The sequence below is a fragment of the Notolepis coatsorum genome (genome assembly GCF_963971535.1).
Source record: "Notolepis coatsorum genome assembly, chromosome: 2".
Lineage (NCBI taxonomy): Eukaryota > Metazoa > Chordata > Actinopteri > Aulopiformes > Paralepididae > Notolepis > Notolepis coatsorum.
Window position 1 is genome coordinate 52,945,582 of NC_140166.1, and position 19,460 is coordinate 52,965,041.

Below are 19,460 nucleotides of genomic sequence, written 5' to 3' on the forward strand. Positions count from 1 at the left end.
AGCTGGCTGCCATGCAAACTCCACGTCATTTTTGAGAAGCTGACGCAGCGGGGCATCCACTTCACTGAGGTTCGGTATGAACTTTGACAAATATGTTACAAAGCCCACAAAGCGTTTGACACCTTCTTTGTCTGTTGGTGGCGTCATGTACCGAACCGCTTCTACTTTTGCGGGGTCTGGCTGTAGACCAGCAGCTGTTATCAGATGTCCCACATACGGCACTGATGCTTGGCGAATGTGACATTTGTGGAAGTTGAGTCTCAGATTGTAGCTTGTAGCTCTTTCCGCCACTCTGCGGAGGATTGCATCGTGCTCCTGGACTGTGGGGGCTGCTATTAGGATATCGTCCATGACACTTATTGCTCCAGCTATGCCCTCAAGCATCTCATCCATGATGCGCTGGAAGATTTCTGGGGCGCATTTTATCCCGAATGGGAGTCTCAGCCATCTAAACCTTCCTATCAGAGTATTAAAGGTTGTTAGTAAGGATGAGGCTTCATCCAGCTCTATCTGCAAAAATCCTGATTTAGCATCTAACACGAGAATACTTTAGCATTAGGTATTCTTGAAACTACCTCCTCTACGGTGCGCATTGGGTGGTGTTCCCTTTTTATGACCTGATTTAAATCACTCGGATCTATGCAGATTCTTATCTTGCCGTTACGGACTACGGCTACCATAGAGCTAACCCATTCTGTGGGCTGTTCAACTTTGGTGATGAAACCATCTTTCTCCATCTCATGTAGCTTTTCTACAATTTTTTCTCTGAGCGCAGCTGGCTGTCGACGGACAGCGTGGACCACACCCTTTGCACCTTCATCCAGTTTGATGGTGTATTTTCCTGGCAGGGTGCCTGTGGTACGTTGTAGCTCTGGAAATTCATCCAGACCAGCTGGTACGCTTTGTGTTGTGGTGGCTACACTGCTACGAAGTGAGTCAAGACGAGCAATAATGCCTAAAGCCTCTGCTGAAGCTCCACTGAGCACGTTCTCCTGCGCTATGTCTACTATTTCAAATTCAGCGCTCACTTCACACTTTTTGTATGCCATCTGTAGATCAACTGCAGCTACAGGCTTAATCTTATGATTGGTATACGAGCGGAGTATTCTACTAGAGCGTTTTAGCTCACCTGAGTGCATTAGTGACTGATAGCTGTCTACGGTTAGTGTATTACACTTAGCGCCTGTGTCGATCCTAAACGGCACTTGCTGAGACAGTATTTTTAGGTCTACTGTCCATTTATCCTTCTCTGGGTTATCTGTCTGTGCCAGATTTATGTTCAGAATTTCGTCATCCTGATCTGACTCAACATTCACAGAGCTAACTGCACGCCTGCGACACACTGCCATCCAGTGGTTGGGTTTGTGACAGTAGGAACACTCTGAGCCTTTAGCTGGGCACCTCCCCATGTTCCACTTGTGCTGGGGGTCCCTCCCACAGCTTGCGCAGTTTCCTTGTTGGTTTTCCGGAGCCTTCCTCTGATACACAGGTTTTGTCTGTCCCTCATTGTACATTCTCTTATTTTGCACTGTGTATTTTGGCTTAACAGATACTGCAGTGCTGATACTTGTGAATCCTCTTCTCTGACGATTTGTATCTGTTTCTGTGACAATTCAAACCGTTGGGAAATTTCGATAGCTTTAGGTAGCGTTAGCGCCTCCCCTTTATCTAACAGCTGTTCTTGGACCCGTTTTTCTCGAACTCCCGCGATGATTCCATCGACCAGCATGTCGTCGGGGTTGGGGTACTCACAGTCCATGAGAATGAGTCTCAAATCCAGTGGCGTCGCGTGGGTAAAATAACAGGGGAAGCAAAAAAAAATTATTAAAAAAAAATTATTAAATATTTTTATTAATTTTTTTTTTTTTTTAAGTCAAGCAGTCACCATGTACACTACAGTATGGCTCGGCGGCCAGTCAAACTTTATTTTTATTTATTTAACAGATTGCAGAATGGGTACAATACAGTACGGCTCAATACACACAATTGTATAAGGGGATGCAGACCAGAGAAAGACGTTTGTCTTGTTTACATCAGGGTCATTAATACTGCTGGAGCATTGGTTCATTTTTGGTCAGATTTTTCCTTGCACGATTTTGCGCGCCACGTGGGAGCAAATTCGAGACACATATTCGGTTGCAAAAAGGTGTCCCACGGTCTCCTCTATGGCCGTGAATATTTTCACGCGGATCGGAATCACGGCGCGCCCGTGGGCCACTTTTCCGTTTCGGCGAGTTTATTCCACGCTTTCTGTTTTCCTTTTCTAAGCATTTTCGGGGCTACATGTGAATGACTAAAAGTTGCGGGACACCCAGATGTTTCCACGATAGAAAGCTCGCGTGGATCCCATAATAGGCTCACTTAATACAGCGTTTTTAAAATCACGCGACATTTTCAGGGTCGCGAGCCGACCTTTTCCCCTCGTTTTCGATGATGGAAGTGATTTAGGAAAAGCTTCGGCACGCCGAGAGGTCCCCGTGGATTTAATCTCGCGAGGATCGGGGCAATATTCGGCCCGTGGGAACAGTTACGGGTTAATACAATGTTCAGAGTGCAGAGGGGAAAATATGCTGAGTGTCTTCCTCCCAGCCCCGTTTTAAACTTTTAGGGTGTGGCAGTCAGCTCGAATCTGATTGGCTAGGATCGGATTTGGACTCTATAATGCTGGAAGCCTGGAGAAAGAGACCTACCCCCTGCCTCTCTCCTATACTAGCTACAGTGAGTCTGGCAGTGTGTTAGAGGGAGTGAGAAGGAGAAGAGGGAGACATTTAAAAAAAAAAAAAAAAATTATAACACAGATGCACAGATGAAAAAGAATGTAAACTATATTAAAAAAAATATATATATATTTTTTTTCTTTCATATTTCATATTTGATATTAATTCATATTTTAATATTAGGGAGGCATGGCTTCCGTTGGCTTCCATAAGGATTCGCCACTGCTCAAATCTTTAATAAAGTTGTCGAAACCTTCACTTGGTCCTTGCTTCCTTTGCCTGAAACGGTGCCTGGCTATCCGCTTGTTTTTCCTTGGCCTGATGTAGTTGGCAAACTTATCCAGCACTTTAGACGGATCTGCTTTCTCGCCGTCAGCCCAGTCCAACGTCTTGTATATTTCTCTGCCTTGCTCGCCGACCCACGTACCTAGCCAGCCGGCTAGCTGGTTAGCTTCTAGCTCCGCGAGCGGACCCTCAAAGACGAACTCGACGTGACTTCTGAATCTCCCAAACTCCTGATACAAATCAGAAGCCTCCCAGTCGATCTTGGGGTGTTCAAAGTGCGGGTATGCCATCTTCTCTTATTTTATTTTCGCTTCTGACACCATGTAATGTACTCGAGCAGACACGGACACGACTTAGCTTGTAGACGTGTAGTTTATTTCTGATGGACAGTCGCGACCTACGGCAACTCCGTTGGGACACGACGGATGCAGAAAAGCGAATCACATCAGTGTGTTAGTGAGATAACACACAGTATGTTACAGCATGCACCTCCGAGTACTTCGAGAAACGTCCGTACTTTCCGCCAATCAGCGCGCTCTCTGTGGCTGCCACAGGCTTGCCCCTTGAGAGGATAGACCACTACACTTCCGCGTTACATTGAAATCAGGGAGGAGATTGCGGGGGGTCAAATGAATGGATGTGGACGAGAGCCGTGATGGAAGTGGTTGCCGATACGGCTGTGGGGGTGCTAGAGACATGATCGAATAGACGTTTATGCGCCTCGCTCTCCTGAACACGGCGTGACCCATAACTAATCGATCAGAACTAAATCGGCAGAGAAAAAGCCCATTTTAAAGCACCTATTCCGCGTGGACATGCGCAGAGTGCCCATGGAGTCTGGACGACGCGTGATGACGCTCGAATGAATGTGGAAGTCCTGTTCTATCAGAGGGGGGAGCTTCGGTCGCCAGCCGAACAGGATAATGAAAAAATGATCCCACTAAATGGCCAGACGCGTCTTATGGCGACATCTACAATTACCTCATTGAGTCTACAGGTAGACTAATGTTTATATTTAAGTGCAGCGGTCTGTAGCCACTTACATGACCATCGAAGCTCCCCCTCTGATGGAACAGTCCACATTCATTCGAGCGTCATCTCGCGTCGTCCAGACTCCATGGGCACTCTGCGCATGTCCACGCGGAATAGGTGCTTTAAAATGGGCTTTTTCTCTGCCGATTTAGTTCTGATCAATTAGTTATGGGTCACGCCGTGTTCAGGAGAGCGAGGCGCATAAACGTCTATTCGATCATGTCTCTAGCACCCCCACAGCCGTATCGGCCATAGATATATAACTGTTCTATAGATATCTATGGTATCGGCAACCACTTCCATCACGGCTCTCGTCCACATTCATTCATTTGACCCCGCCGCAATCTCCTCCCTGATTTCAGAATCCCGGAAGTGTTACGGTGGTCTATTCTCCGGCGCTACAGCTGGACCCTAACTCAGAAAGTTAAACAGACAGGAAGTTGACCTGGAGAATAGTCACGTGACTGAAAGCTGCGTGCGGGTGGGGAAGCGAGGCGACCCGATTGTGCTGCTGCTGCACTTTACTACCGACCGAAGCTCTCACGGTAGGAAGTCTGACTGCTCAAACTTTTACAAGGGCCTCGTCCCGGATCTGTTTGTTTACTTTTTGCACAAGTGTCTTGTCTGTCTTCTTTTTTTTGCATGGTCCCTCTGACTTCCTTTCCTGTTTGCGTCTTGTCCACCGGGTTGAGCTTTGTTATTGTTTTCTTGTCAACCGTTCCTGTTCTGTAAAGACGTTGCGTTGGCTTTGTAGTAGCACCGATGCACTGCCTGTTTCCATAGAGAAGAAACTCGTGAGAAAAGTTGATGTTTTCAAATGTTTACAGAGGGATTATGTTGTTGTGTGATCCTCGGTTTTCATCAGATACGAACTCTTTGTGAACTGTGTGATTTAAGATCTGAACGGTGAATGTGATGAAAGGATGCTTTTACTAAGAACATGTGGGTACATTTTCAGGTATTGTTGGTGACACCGGTGGACTGAGTTAAGAAGAGACGACCCCCTTTTCCTACCCCACTCTCTTAAAGAAAAGTGCCATTATGGATGGTGGTGGAGTCTGTGAGCGCTCTGGGACTAGATCCTCCAAACCAGCCAGTAGTGGGGCCAGCGGCCAAAAAGTCCAGATTGTACAGAAGAAGTCTCACACCAAGATAACTACATTTCATGGGTCGCCTATCTCCAGCCACGGTGTAACTTTTCACAGTAAACAAGCAAGTGGTGCACCGCCTGTTCTGAGAACACACAGATCTCACCGTTCTTTGTTCTTTGACTCAAGAAGCCCCACTGACCCTCCTCCACTGGCTCCAGTCAGGGAGAGAGGGTCTGAGGTGCCAGCTCCTGGTTCAGCCTCGACACATCCTACGCCAGCAGGCAGAACCAAGACTGTGAGGAAACAGACTCCCGCTCCAACCGCTCTCAAGGTAAGTGTTCACTGCAATTACAGTGCATATTGGTTCAATTATTTGTTTACTTTACGATTATGTGTGTGTTATGTGACAAAAACAAACAAAATCTTCATCACGTATGACTTTCTTTTTTCTCCCTTCTCTATTTTTTTTCTTTAGCCTTTGGGAAGGAAGGGAGCGAAATCCAGTGAGGCGGACGCACACAAGTCAGCACCACCATCTCGCGTGAAGCTACCTCAGAAAGGCAAAGGCAAGCCCACTGCCTCCGCCAAGTCACAGCCCATGGGTCAGTCACTCTGTCTGTCTGTCTGTTCTCTTCATATGCAGAGTATTTTCTTTCTGCCACAAGTGATTTGTTTAGGTACTTGTACATGCTTAACCCTTTCACTACCACACTACAGAAGGTTAACCCTTTCACGACCACACTACAGACAGACGGTAGTGAAAGGGTTAACCTTCTGTAGTGTGGCAGTGAAAGGGTTAACCCTTTTGGTGGTGTGGTAGTGAAAGGGTTAACCCCTTTAGAGCAACGAGTCAAACATTCACATTGCAGTAGGATTCTCTTTTATACACTGAATCGCATCATATCCATATTGGTGAAGCCTGTTGGTTAATGGCAATAACGGACCATTTATTATCGTACCCTTTCACTGCCATACGACAAAGGGTTAACCCTTTCACAGCCACACTACAGAAGGTTAACCCTTTCACTACCACACTACAAATATTGCACAAATTGCAGCAGTATTCTAAATGATTTGTGATGATAATTGGATGAGAAATCTTTTTAATACAGTTTATAAAGTGGCACCATGACACTGGTATTACAAGAGATAGAGCTTCAGATTTCTGAGCTGTCCGATTTGAGCGTTAACCCTTTCACTACCACTACAGAAGGGTCACTGTCGGTAGTGTGATAGTAAAGGGTTAACCTGCTGTTGTGTGTCAGTGAAAGGGTTAACCTGCTGTTGTGTGGCAGTGAAAGGGTTAACCTTCTGTCTGTGTATTGTCGCAGTGAAAGGGTTAACCGTTTGGTAGGGCGGCAGTGAGCGGGTTAATGGCCCACCAGGCTTGGGAAGCTGACGTTAGACTTCTGGTGCGTTTTGTTTGTCTTAGCTATGTTCTTATGCAATAGAATAGCAACGACCCCCCCCCCCCCCCCCCCCCCCAAAGATGGTGACCGGCTTACATAGCAACCCGTAGCGGCGTAGCAATGTCTTAACTTCAGATGCCAGATTGGACTATTTTGTGATGCTGTCATCATCAAGCTGTCTTAAATCTGGTGCTGGGCCCTTGTGTTGTCGTCGGCAACCATTGAGCCTAACAACATTTCTAGGGGGAAACCCTGCTGCCTTCTGAATATCAACTGTTTTCTCAAACCTCTGGCCTCTCCATCAAATGATTCACGACACAACCTTGGTCGGCATGACCTTGGGCTGACACCGCCCTGGTGAAGGAGGCAATTCCCACCCGACATTGTAGTGCTTTGAGTATCTAGAAAAGTGCTGTATAAATGATAATGAATGAATTCACCCAAAAAGTTGCCTATAATCCCCACAAACATATTCATACCTAATGCTATAGTATTATTAAAAACCTTCCTCAGAATGTTGCTGACCGTTGACCCCCATCTTACCTCCTTCCATGTTTGTCTTTCTAGCTGTGAAGAGGAGGAAGAGGAAGATGGGGATGTACAGCTTTGTCCCGAAGAAGAGGGCCAGGATCTTGAAACAGCAGGAGAAGGTAAAGTCCATGTCTCTTGACTCACCACGGGTGACCTTGCACCGACTACATTCACAGTATTCTAGATACTAGATCACATCCTGGTTAAGGCCAAGGAAACTATAAAAGAAGGATCACGTCAGAATACCAGCGTTCTATGCTCTGCTTGGTGCCAGACTTTGATGCCAGTCCAGTATAGAATTCAAAATGTACAAGCTATCTGAGCTAATATACTTCAACCGATATGTATCAAACGCCAGTTAACGATGCAACAAATTGCTGATGATTCTGACATCCGAGGTAATAACTTTAAATGACATGGATATTCAAATCGGTGTCGGCCGAGATAATAATAATAATAATACACTTTATTTGTATAGCACCTTTCATACAGAAACTGCAGCTCAAAGTGCTTCACAACAGAAAAAAGGCATAAAATGAGCACATAAAGTGCAGACATATAAAATCACAGTTATTCACATTAGGATCTAACATCCCAACAGGCCACCTTGTTTATGGTTTGATTCAGTTTTAAATAGACAATAATAAAAAGAGTAAGATGAAATAGACTGGAGCGTAACAGTAAGAAACATTTTGTATAAAAGTATTCTGTACTTCTGTATGACAACTATTAAAGAAACTTGAAACTTGAAACTAGACAGAGTAAAATAGTGCAATAAAATAGTTCTGGATTGCTGTTCAACAGTTCAAAGTCGTCTTTCCCTTCTCTATTTGGTATCCACAGTTTAAAACCTGACAGTCTTCCCTCCTGTTTTATACCCACTCGAACCTCCCACTCAGGGTGCAGTTCCCTCTCTCAGGGCGCAGTTCCCTCTCTCAGGGTGCAGGTCCCTCTCTCAGGGTGCAGTTCCCTCTCTCAGGGTGCAGGTCCCTCTCTCAGGGTGCAGTTCCCTCTCTCAGGGTGCATCTCAGGGTGCAGTTCCCTCTCTCAGGGTGCAGTTCCCTCTCTCAGGGTGCAGTTCCCTCTCTCAGGGTGCAGTTCCCTCTCTCAGGGTGCAGGTCCCTCTCTCAGGGTGCAGTTCCCTCTCTCAGGGTGCAGTTCCCTCTCTCAGGGTGCAGTTCTAGGCCTGGGTCTTACACAGTTTTAAAGCCTAACAGTCTCTTGTTTGATACCCACACACAGTTTAATACCTGACCGTTTTGAACCTGTAATAAAAAGTAATAGACAGAGTAAAATAATACAGTGCAATAAAATAGTAGAATAGATAGTAAAATGATGCAATAGAATGGACAGAGTAAAATAGTGCAGTACAGTACAATCAACAGCGGAGTGTATTAGAAGGCTATGGTGAAGAGTAGGGGTGGGGGAAAATATCGATACGTAGTAGTATCGCAATACTTTGCGTGGCGATACTTTATCGATACAGGGACGCCAAGTATCGATATTTAATTATTTATAATATATATATTTTTTTTTTGTATAACGACGTTTCATTGTTCATTTCAATACCTGTAATAGTACAGTAGTCCACACACACGCACATGTGCATTCAGTTAAGTTGGAATATGACTGTAATACAAACAGTTCAGTTTGTCAGGTACATGCAACACAGATTACAGTGTTTACATCTGTCTGCTTGAGAAAATACCGTGTTCTGCAATAAAAATGATTGAAGTGAGATGAACAGACTGAACGTTACTTTATTAGATAAAACATGTTGACAACGTTTTACTTTGCAGTTGAAAAAAGGTAATAAATCGCAATATATCGCAATATTAATATCGCAATACTCAGCATATCGCAATATATTTAGTATCGCAATACTATCGTATCGTGACTCAAGTATCGTGATAGTATCGTATCATGAGGCCTCTGGTGATTCCCACCCCTAGTGAAGAGGTACGTTTTTAGCTTATTTTTTAAAATATTAAGAGATCTAGCTTCCCTAATGTCCATATAGGTAGTGTGTTCCATAACTTTGGTGCATAGTTTGCAAAGGCTGCATCCCCTGCATTTTCCTTAGACTGTGGCTTGGAACCTTCAATAGACCAGTAGTAGACGATCACAATGTTCTAGGAGGCACATAGTTGACTAGAAAAATATGCCAAGACCTCAAGGTACCAAAAAAAAAACATACTCAAAACAAAACAAAAGATGGGGTAGCTACTGGACCAGCCCCGGAATGGGCCCTGAACCCAGAACCTCTAGAACCCAGCTCCTCTAGAACCCAGCTGGTCTACCCTAAACTAACAAAAAAGAGTGTCAATTAAACGGAACCAAAACTAAATCCGATAACTGGACTAATGCTGATCTCCAACCCAAATTAAAATAACGAATCCTCAACATGCCAAAGTCATACTGGAAAGAAAACAATTGGGGAGAAAAAATGGCATCTGGCAATCTGAAGGTTCCCGGTTCAGATGGTTAAATCTAGGAACAAACATGCTTATTCGACCAATACCATAAAAGTATAGAATTTTGATACACTGCCCTAGAAATAATACACATGCAGGGCTTTTACCTAGCCACACATATTCCACGCGCCAAAAAAATAAAATAAAAAAGGAATACTCCAATATCACAAATATGAATTGGATGTTGGTGTGCTGTACATGTAAACACGTTTGGTTGGGTGAGCGTTCTAGAGAAATGTCTGTCGGTCATCTGATTGATTTGAAGTTTATACAACAACAACAAACAAACATCAAGTACAGATATAGCCTTAAGCCATTGAAATAATACATGTATATACAAACGTTTTTAAAACACAAAAGTCAAACAAAATATTTTGTTGTTGTCATTTACATATTTGAAAAGGAGTGGGAAGAAGTATAAGTACACTTATTTAATCCCACCCCTTTTTACTCATCATCAGATCATACTATAGTAACTTTACTAATTCATACTTTACTAACTGCTCGTTTTATTGTCAGACTTATAATGAAAAAAAATGTACTTAGTTAACTTTCTTTAAAAAATATTCCTTATTAATATTTGCCAAAACTGTAGGTTACCCTGTATAGTTTCTCTAGCCATTTTATATACTCTACATATATACAACTACATACCTACACATGTAGGTATGTAGTTGTATATATGTATATAAAATGGCCAGTATCAGTTCAATACTTCAGTTCAATACCTCCATATTATTCATGGGTTACTATAAATTACACAAGTTCATATAAAATGTAAGTGATTAGGGCATGACAATTGAAGCTTATTTTTGGTCTTTATTTTTAGTTTTATCTTATTTAAATTTTTATTTTACGGGAAAGTGGCCAAGCCACAGTCGACATTCTACTTATGGTAGAATTTAGAGTGTTAGATCCTATGGTATACATAGGAATGTTAAGGATAATTGGATCATTCTGGGATATCCGGTGGTGCAAGGGAGGGAGTCATACGCAAAGGTTGTGTTCATGGAACACAATCCTGTACGACTCTCGGTGGGAGGGAAGGGTAGGGGATTTTTATTTGTATATATGTATGTATTTAAGCTCGGCTCTCAACGGGACCTCACTAGTGGGATGTATATCTATTATTGCCTCGCACTCTAGAAGCATTACCAAAAATTACAATACAACATGTATAGATTATGGCTAGTTTGAATATAATGATATGGAACACCGGGGGAATAAATAACCAACTCAAACGCAAAAGCGTGCTCACACTGATGAAAAAAGAACATGTGGACATTGCTCTGCTAAGCGAAACGCACATTCTAGAGAAAGACATTCAAATTAGCGGACAACACATACCATAATATTAGTCACTCTTCTATTGGTACGAGAACTCGGGGTGTAGCCATAGTCGTTAAACGTAAGTTGAATATTGTACTAAAGGGAGTATGGTCTGATGTAGAAGGTCGGATAACTATAGCTAAGATTGAACATAAGAACAGGAAAATAGCGTTGGTAGCGGTATACGCCCCAAATTTGTACGAAGAAGATTTCTTCACTACACTAACCAATGCAATGTTAGACATTCCCGATTACTCATTTATAATAGGTGCGGATTTTAATGCCATCTGGAACCCAAGGATGGACAAATCTTACCTCGCCTTTTCCAGCTAACAAAATAATTCATCGAAGGCATTAAAGGATTGGTCGAAGATTACAGGTGTAAATGACTTATGGCGGTTACTTAATCCCACGACCCGAAAGTACTCTTGTCGATCTGCGAGACATAATACACTATCCAGAATAGATTATGTCTTTGCATCACAGAGACTATTTGATAATTATGAAGTGGAAATGATACCCAACGCACTATCAGATCACTGTTATTTACTCCTTAAAGGTACATTTGGTATACTATCCTCCCGAGCCCCAAGATGGCGATTTAACTCGTTGCTGCTTAATAACAAGGAATTCATTACACAACTCAAAGAAGCTCTTATAGTATTCCAACGGGAGAATGCAAACTCGGTGCAAGACCCCAGAATAATATGGATGTCGGTAAAGGGAATGATCAAAGATTTCACGGATAGCTTTTCCTCCAAAATGCGCAAGAATCAATGCACAAAACTGGCTGAGCTGGAAACGCTTTACTCAACGTTATTTAATTCTCTAAAATACAACAACTCAACTCGACTAGAGAATCAAGTTAACGTACTAAAAATAGAGATCAATGCCATATACAGACAACAATCGGAAATACAAATACGCAGCACAAGACAACAGCAGTACTCCCATGGTTCCAAACCCAGCCACCTATTAGCCATGCGATTAAGAATTAATGCAAAATTTGCAGATATAACTACCATTAGAGCACAACAAGTACTTGTAACAGATCCTGTAAAAATAAACGATACATTCAAAGAATTCTACTCCGACTTATATAAATCAGAAACGACCTTCGATCAAAACAAAATGGACACATTTCTTAATCAAATTATTCTCCCTAAACTTTCAGAGGATGACGCTAAACAGTTAGAAACACCGATCACACTAGAGGAACTCAAGAAGGCCATAACCGCAATGCAAAGTGGTAAGGCTCCTGGAAGAGACGGTTTCCCATCAGAAATGTACCTTTCTTGTTGGGACATAATTGGCCCCTTATTACTAAATATGATCTTATACTCAGTCAAGGAGGGGAACTTCCATAAGAATGACAATATTGCACTCATAACAGTCCTCCTTAAAAAAGACAAAGACCCCAACGAGTGCGGTAGTTATAGACCTTTAAGCCTCCTCGGAACCGATATCAAACTGTACTCTAAGGTATTAGCCATCAGATTACAAAAGCATATGACGTCTTTAGTTCACCCGGACCAAACTGGCTTCATAGGAGGCCGCCTGATCACTGAAAACATAAGACGAATACTGCACGTACTTGATGCCGACAAGGAGGACACCATACCTAAGGCGATGCTGTCCCTGGATGCTATGAAAGCCTTTGACAGGCTGGAATGGTCGTATCTATGGGCAGTACTAGAAAGGATGGGGTTAGGAAAAGGATTCATCGATATGATTAAAGTATTATACAAAGACCCATCGGCCATGATTACAACAGGCACAATCATCTCCAAAATCTTTCCGGTATCACGCTCTGCCAGACAGGGTTGTCCTCTTAGTCCCGGACTGTTCAATCTATCATTAGAGCCTTTAGCACAATATATAAGACAATCCCAATCCATAGAACCAATCGTAATCAAGGGCACACAACAAAAAAATTGTTTATATGCGGACGATGTAATATTGTTCATGCAAAACCCCAACACCACATTGCCTCATCTGCTCAAGTTGATTGAGGACTTTGGTGATTTATCGGGATTTAAGATAAATTGGCCGAAGTCGGCTTTCCTTCCACTTAACACCCCTGCAAAAAAAGATACAACCCTCCCAGGAGAGATACCGATGGTAAAACATTTCAGATGCTTGGGAGTGGAAATATTCCCCACCATAAGACAAACGGTGAAGCACAACTACACAAAAATCCATAACAAAATCAAAGACGACCTTGATAGATGGACAAAACTTAAAAACACAGTACAAGCACGGATATCAATAGTTAAGATGGATGTACTACCTAGAATCAACTTCTTCAGTTCAATGCTACCGTTACCCCCTCCAGAGGGTTACTGGAAAAGATTACACTCCTCCACATACAAATTTATTTGGAATAACAAACCACCACGTATAAAAAGATCCACCGCACAGAAATAAAGCAGATGGTGGCATGGCATTTCCAGATTTTTTCCTATATTTTAAGGCGTACACATTAAGTCCATTGACAACATGGTTTGACCCCCAAGCATTAGTATCCTGGAGAAAATTAGAAGAAAACATAGTAGCCCCACATAGACTGAAGGACATAGCATACACTAAACTACCAATCAAGCACTGTGAAAGAAAATTTGGCCCCATAATTACTCATGCGATCCGGATATGGCGTGAATCACAAAAAAAAAATCCTAACTCACAAAAATGGCACAATCATACTCCCTTATTCAATAACAATGCACTCTTAATTGGAAAACGACCTATAAGATTCCCTATATGGGAAGAGCAAGGCATACACTCATTAGGGGATGTTTTTAACAAACAGGGTTTTTGTAGTGATAAAGAAATACGCACATTTTTTTATCTCACCAAGTCCACATGGCTTTTTTACAAACAGTTACAGCTATGTTTGAAGTCTCACGGTGTTCCATTAGACAGACCAATTGAACACCACAGATACCACAAATTCTTCTACGAAAGAGAGACCTCGAGAGGTTTTGTTTCAGAATTTTATCATCAATTACTAACGTCCTCGTATGAAACCCTCCAACTAGACTCTGTCTGGAGGAGGGATATACCAGACCTGGAAAATGACTTTGATTGGCAAGGAGCCTGGGCAAATGTCCGACTTACATCAAGGAACCCGGATCATCAACAAATCAATCTTAACTATATTCACAGGACATACTTGACTCCTATAAGACTGTGCCGAATGGGGCTTAAACAAGACTCCAAATGCTCCCAATGTACAAATGGGGACGAAGGGACATTTATGCACATGTATTGGGACTGCTCACCAGTTAAGGCATTCTGGAAAGATGTGACCCAACAAATATCAAAACTCGTATCTTGGAATATACCTGTACACCCCTCGGTATTACTATTGAATGATGTTTTTGAGTTTGCAGTGAATCCACAGCTAAAGAGATTGGTTTTATCGGGTATCACAGTAGCTAAAAAGCTGATCGCATCACGCTGGTTTCAACCGGAAAAAATTTGCCGTAAAGTTTGGTTTCTTACATATCTCGATGTAATTTACCATGAAATATCTACAGCAAGAATTCTGGGTCTCAATGAATCCAAAATGTCAATGTGGTTAGAAGTGGTGGAGAGAATAAAAGCTAGCTTATAATGGTAGTGTCTGGTTAGGTGCGAGGGATAGTGGAGGTACTTCTCAAGGTGGGGTCCGGGAGGGGGGGGTTCGAGCTGGAGCATATGTGTGTAGGTTTTTTAGATAACAGGTATTAGGGGTATATCTTATATAAGACAACTAACTAAAATGTGATCTCATTGGATGTGCCCTGACAATTAATGCTTGTATATCTTATCGTGTGTTGTCATGTTTGTTTATATGTTTGTTTAAAAAATAATAAAAAAATAAAATGCATAAAATGGCCAGTATATATTCTTCCCCTCGCCTCAGAAAGAGGACCATGTCACCAACACGGAGGAGGAGTTGGCCGTGACGGATGGAAAGAGTTTAGAGAAAGGAGAGATCCCGGCGGAGACTTTGAGGGCAGAGGAGCCAACCTCCCTCAGAGAGGAAGCCAAGATGGAGACGGCCATGGAGACAGGCACAGGGACGGAGACGGGCACGGCCATGGGGACGGGCATGGAGACAGGCACAGAGGCGGGCATGGGGACAGGCACAGAGACGGGCACGGGGACGGCCATGCAGACGGGCACGGAGACGGCTACGGGCACGGAGACGGGCATGGAGGAATGCGGCCGTGTGGAATACACAGAACTGGCTTTGGATTCTCTGGACCTCAAAGCTCAGCAAGAGTTGTTCTCTCCGCCGCTCTCAGGTGACCGATGGAGTCTGACGTTATGTCATGAAGCCATATTGTTTTCATATGATTTATTGTAGTGCAGGAGTATTCAGGGTGTGTGTGTGTGTGTGCGTGCGTGCGTGCATGTGTGTTTTGGGGAAATATCTTCATTTGCGTTCATAGCAAACTTTAAGCAAAGGCAGCTTCTCCATCTCTGACATGCACGCTCTCAGCGGTCTAGCTTGTTGCTTTGATGGAAATGCTACGTGACATGACTCGCGTGTGTAAAATGAAGCGAGACAAATAAAAGGAGCCCGAGCCCTATCTATTAGGGGTGTAAAGGTACGCCTATCCGTTTCAGTGTGTACTGTACCGTACCGAACGGCTGTGTAGTGTACCGAACGAATAAAACGGTATGTTAACCACTAACGACCGCCCCCGGGGGCTGTTTTTTTCACAATCTAATATAATTATTATTATTTTTAAAGTCAATTATTAATTTCAATATAGAATATTCATTGACAGCCCTACAAGTACAATTAGTTACTGCACACTACATCACCCCTGAGTGGAACATGGAAAGCCAAACTTCCCCCCCACTGTACCGAAAACCCGTACCGAACCGTGACTTCAAAACCGAGGTACGTACCGTTACACCCCTACTATCTATGCATAAAAGAACCGGCCAGAGCCCGGCTCCAATCTGTCCGTGGTGTCGGGCTCCATCGGGCCCTCTGGGGCTCGCAGACCTCATATCATTCATTCAAGTGCAGGGTTAGGGAATGGCTCATTGATAACCAGAATTGTCAACACTGAGGTGTCTGTGTGTGTGGATATGGTGCGTTTGTCTATGTCTGGGTGTTTTAATATGTCATGATGTGCTCTGTCCTTGTGTCCATGACTGTATTGTGACCTGTATCCCTATCGTATGTCTATGTGCTCTTGTTGTGTTTTTATTCTAATGTTATTTATCTTGATTTTATTCTGTTTTTATTGCTAACCCTTTTTCACACAAGATTTTTGCCTGTACCTTCTGGCAGGGGGACTGCTAATGGAAATTTGCCTTTTGGCAAAAATTGGGTGCATTTACATTTGTGAAATGTTTTATTAATGTACGCTGTCCCCCTTGATCAAATAAAGTAAACCTAACCTAACCTCTAACACACACACACACACACACACACACACACACACACACACACACACACACACACACACACACACACACACACACACCTACACACACCTACACACACACACACACACACAGCTCCACTGTCCAGTTCAGCACCATGGACAGCCACGTTGCCCCTTGAAAACTGTGCTCAGGATTTTATGATGTATGTTATGTTTTCATGATGTGTTTTTGTAAGCTGTGGTTCCGGGGAAACGCCACACTTCTCTTTTGGGTCTCGAGTTGAAAATGTTTGGGAACCCCTGCTATATAGGCTACTGCTATTATACAGTATATATATAGCTATACAGTAGGGCTGGGCGATATGGCCTAAAAATTAAATCTCTGATTTAAAAAAAAAAAAAAAAAAAAATCAGATTTCTCTTAAACTAGAAACGCCAAGGAAATCATTCAAATAACCTTTGTTTTTATTTGACACAAAAAAATATCAAACCAAGATGAATTTCCCTATTGGGATTGAAGTGCAAACCTAACTTTCACCAATCTTCACTTAAAAAAAAGAAAATATAATATATAATATATTATATATATAGGTTACTATTGATCAAACAAAGATTAATGTCCCTATTGGGATTAATAGAGCAATAACTTGCTTTTTCACCAAACTTCACTTAAAACAAATAAAAGGTGCCTCTTGATCATCAAATAAGAATGAATTTCGCTATTGGGATTAATAAAGTGCAAATCTAACTTTGACCAAACATCACTTCTTGTAAAATAAAAGGTGACAAAAAAAAAAACGATTAACATTTTTTTAAATCGTCCTAAATCATTTGTTCGAATTAATCGATTAAATAGATTAATCGCTCAGCCCTACTATATAGTTATAGTAACTTATACTTAACTCTGTCTCTGTCCCTCTTCAACTAAGACCCACACATCAGACCAAAACTAAAACATGTAAACAAAGTGCAACACCAAGCCGGTTCCCTTTGGCCCCAGAGGTCGCTGTTTGACGACCATTACAGATCCTAACCTACCTTTTAATGATATTTGTGTGTGAAGGTTTCCCAGTGGATGCAGGGGCGATGGACCTGGCTGAAGAACTCCCCCTGTGCTGCTGTCGTATGGAGACCCCGCCCGGTGGGGCCGCTCTGTCCGCGCTGGAACAGACCTGCATGGCCACGGAGTGCATGGGAGTGATGGTAAGGCTGGTTTAATTACATTTGGAAGAATTCACCTTTCTTCATTTGATTAAAGGAACACGCCAACATGTATCTTATCGTCTTCTCCAGAGAGAGACGAGAAGATGGATACCAGTTTCCTCTCTGTGCGTTCAGTAGAAAGCCATCTGGCTGCACGTTAGCCTAGCTTAGCACAATGAATGGAAGCGGACATGGCCGGTTAGCCTAGGCATTGTCCAACTAAACGAGCCTCTCCCGAAGGCTAACTGGTCATGTCCGCTTCCATTCATTGTGCTAAGCTAGGCTAATGTGCAGCCAGATAGCTTCCTACTGAACGCACAGAGAGAGGAAACTGGTATCTATCTTCTTGTCTCTCTCTGGAGAAGACGGTACGCTAACTTCCAAAAATGTTGGCGTGTTCCTTTTAATGGCCCCTCTCCCGGTTAACCGCCTGTACTGTGTAGTGAAAGGGTTAACCTTCTGTAGTGTGGTAGTGAAAGGGTTAATGATTGTATTTGGTGTAAAACACAAGTATCCTCAGATAATGGTTTGAAATTATATCCGGTAAGTGACCTGGCAGAGTAGTATCTCCAATATATCTTATTCGTGTTTCCACTTGAATTGAAAGCTTACATGGTTTCTCTTTGAGCTCGTCAGGTTTCATGACTCTGAAGGTCCATTCGAAACCCTAATGTATTAAAAATATGTAGGTGTCAATCAGAAAATAAGGATGTTTTCCTTAATTCCTGAGTTTATCCTCTTTTGGAGATGTATAGGGAGGTGTAGTGGTTACTTCCTGGTCTATAGGGAGGTGTAGTGGTTACTTCCTGGTCTATAGTTAGGTGTAGTGGTTACTTCCTGGTCTATAGGGAGGTGTAGTGGTTACTTCCTGGTCTATAGGGAGGTGTAGTGGTTACTTCCTGGTCTATAGGGAGCTGTAGTGGTTACTTCTTGGTCTATAGGGAGGTGTAGTGGTTACTTCCTGGTCTATAGGGAGGTGTAGTGGTTACTTCCTGGTCTATAGGGAGGTGTAGTGGTTACTTTCTGGTCTATAGGGAGGTGTAGTGGTTACTTCCTGGTCTATAGGGAGGTGTAGTGGTTACTTCCTGGTCTATATGGAGGTGTAGTGGTTACTTCCTGGTCTATAGGGGGGTGTAGTGGTTACTTCCTGGTCTATAGGGAGGTGTAGTGGTTACTTCCTGGTCTATAGAGAGGTGTAGTGGTTACTTCCTGGTCTATAGAGAGGTGTAGTGGTTACTTCCTGGTCTATAGGGAGGTGTAGTGGTTACTTCCTGGTCTATCAGGAGGTGTAGTGGTTACTTCCTGGTCTATAGGGAGGTGTAGTGGTTACTTCCTGGTCTATAGGGAGGTGTAGTGGTTACTTCCTGGTCTATAGGGAGGTGTAGTGGTTACTTCCTGGTCTATAGGGAGGTGTAGTGGTTACTTCCTGGTCTATAGGGAGGTGTAGTGGTTACTTCCTGGTCTATAGGGAGGTGTAGTGGTTACTTCCTGGTCTATAGGGAGGTGTAGTGGTTACTTCCTAGTCTATAGGGAGGTGTAGTGGTTACTTCCTGGTCTATAGGGAGGTGTAGTGGTTACTTCCTGGTCTATAGAGAGGTGTAGTGGTTACTTCCTGGTCTATAGGGAGGTGTAGTGGTTACTTCCTGGTCTATAGGGAGGTGTAGTGGTTACTTCCTGGTCTATAAGGAGGTGTAGTGGTTACGTCATCATTGTTGTTTCCCGGTCGGTCCACCTCTCTTGAAATTGCAATGTATTTCCAATGGACACATTTCTAAATCGTCTCGTTTAAAACAAATAAAGCATGAACATTGGCATGGTGTACATTTCTGTGTGTATTCATCCACAATCTATAGCTCAACATGAAACAATTCGCAATTATTAATCGTAAAATAATTACGTATACTTTTATTTCAACCAAAAATGCTTAAACAATAATGTTAGTGCTAGGAGGGAACTCATTTTGTGCAAAAATGGAAAGCTTTCCAATGTTCATGAG

At 42.8% G+C, this 19,460-nt stretch overlaps 1 protein-coding gene across 2 annotated transcripts in view; it reads left to right on the forward strand.

The window, feature by feature from the left end:
- Nucleotides 1-4,451: 4,451 nt before the first annotated feature.
- ehmt1a (euchromatic histone-lysine N-methyltransferase 1a) overlaps nt 4,452-19,460 on the forward strand; it is a 160,376-nt gene continuing 145,367 nt past the window's right edge. The window contains exons 1-6 of one of the 2 annotated variants that reach the window (XM_084309159.1): nt 4,452-4,579; nt 4,993-5,456; nt 5,601-5,727; nt 7,102-7,184; nt 14,776-15,160; nt 17,325-17,464. In XM_084309159.1, the coding sequence (XP_084165285.1) occupies nt 5,076-5,456; nt 5,601-5,727; nt 7,102-7,184; nt 14,776-15,160; nt 17,325-17,464 (1,116 nt within the window). In that variant the 5' untranslated portion in view covers nt 4,452-4,579; nt 4,993-5,075. Of the gene's footprint in view, nt 4,580-4,727; nt 4,829-4,992; nt 5,457-5,600; nt 5,728-7,101; nt 7,185-14,775; nt 15,161-17,324; nt 17,465-19,460 lie in introns of those variants that run through there. The other variant, XM_084309160.1, reaches the window with a different exon arrangement.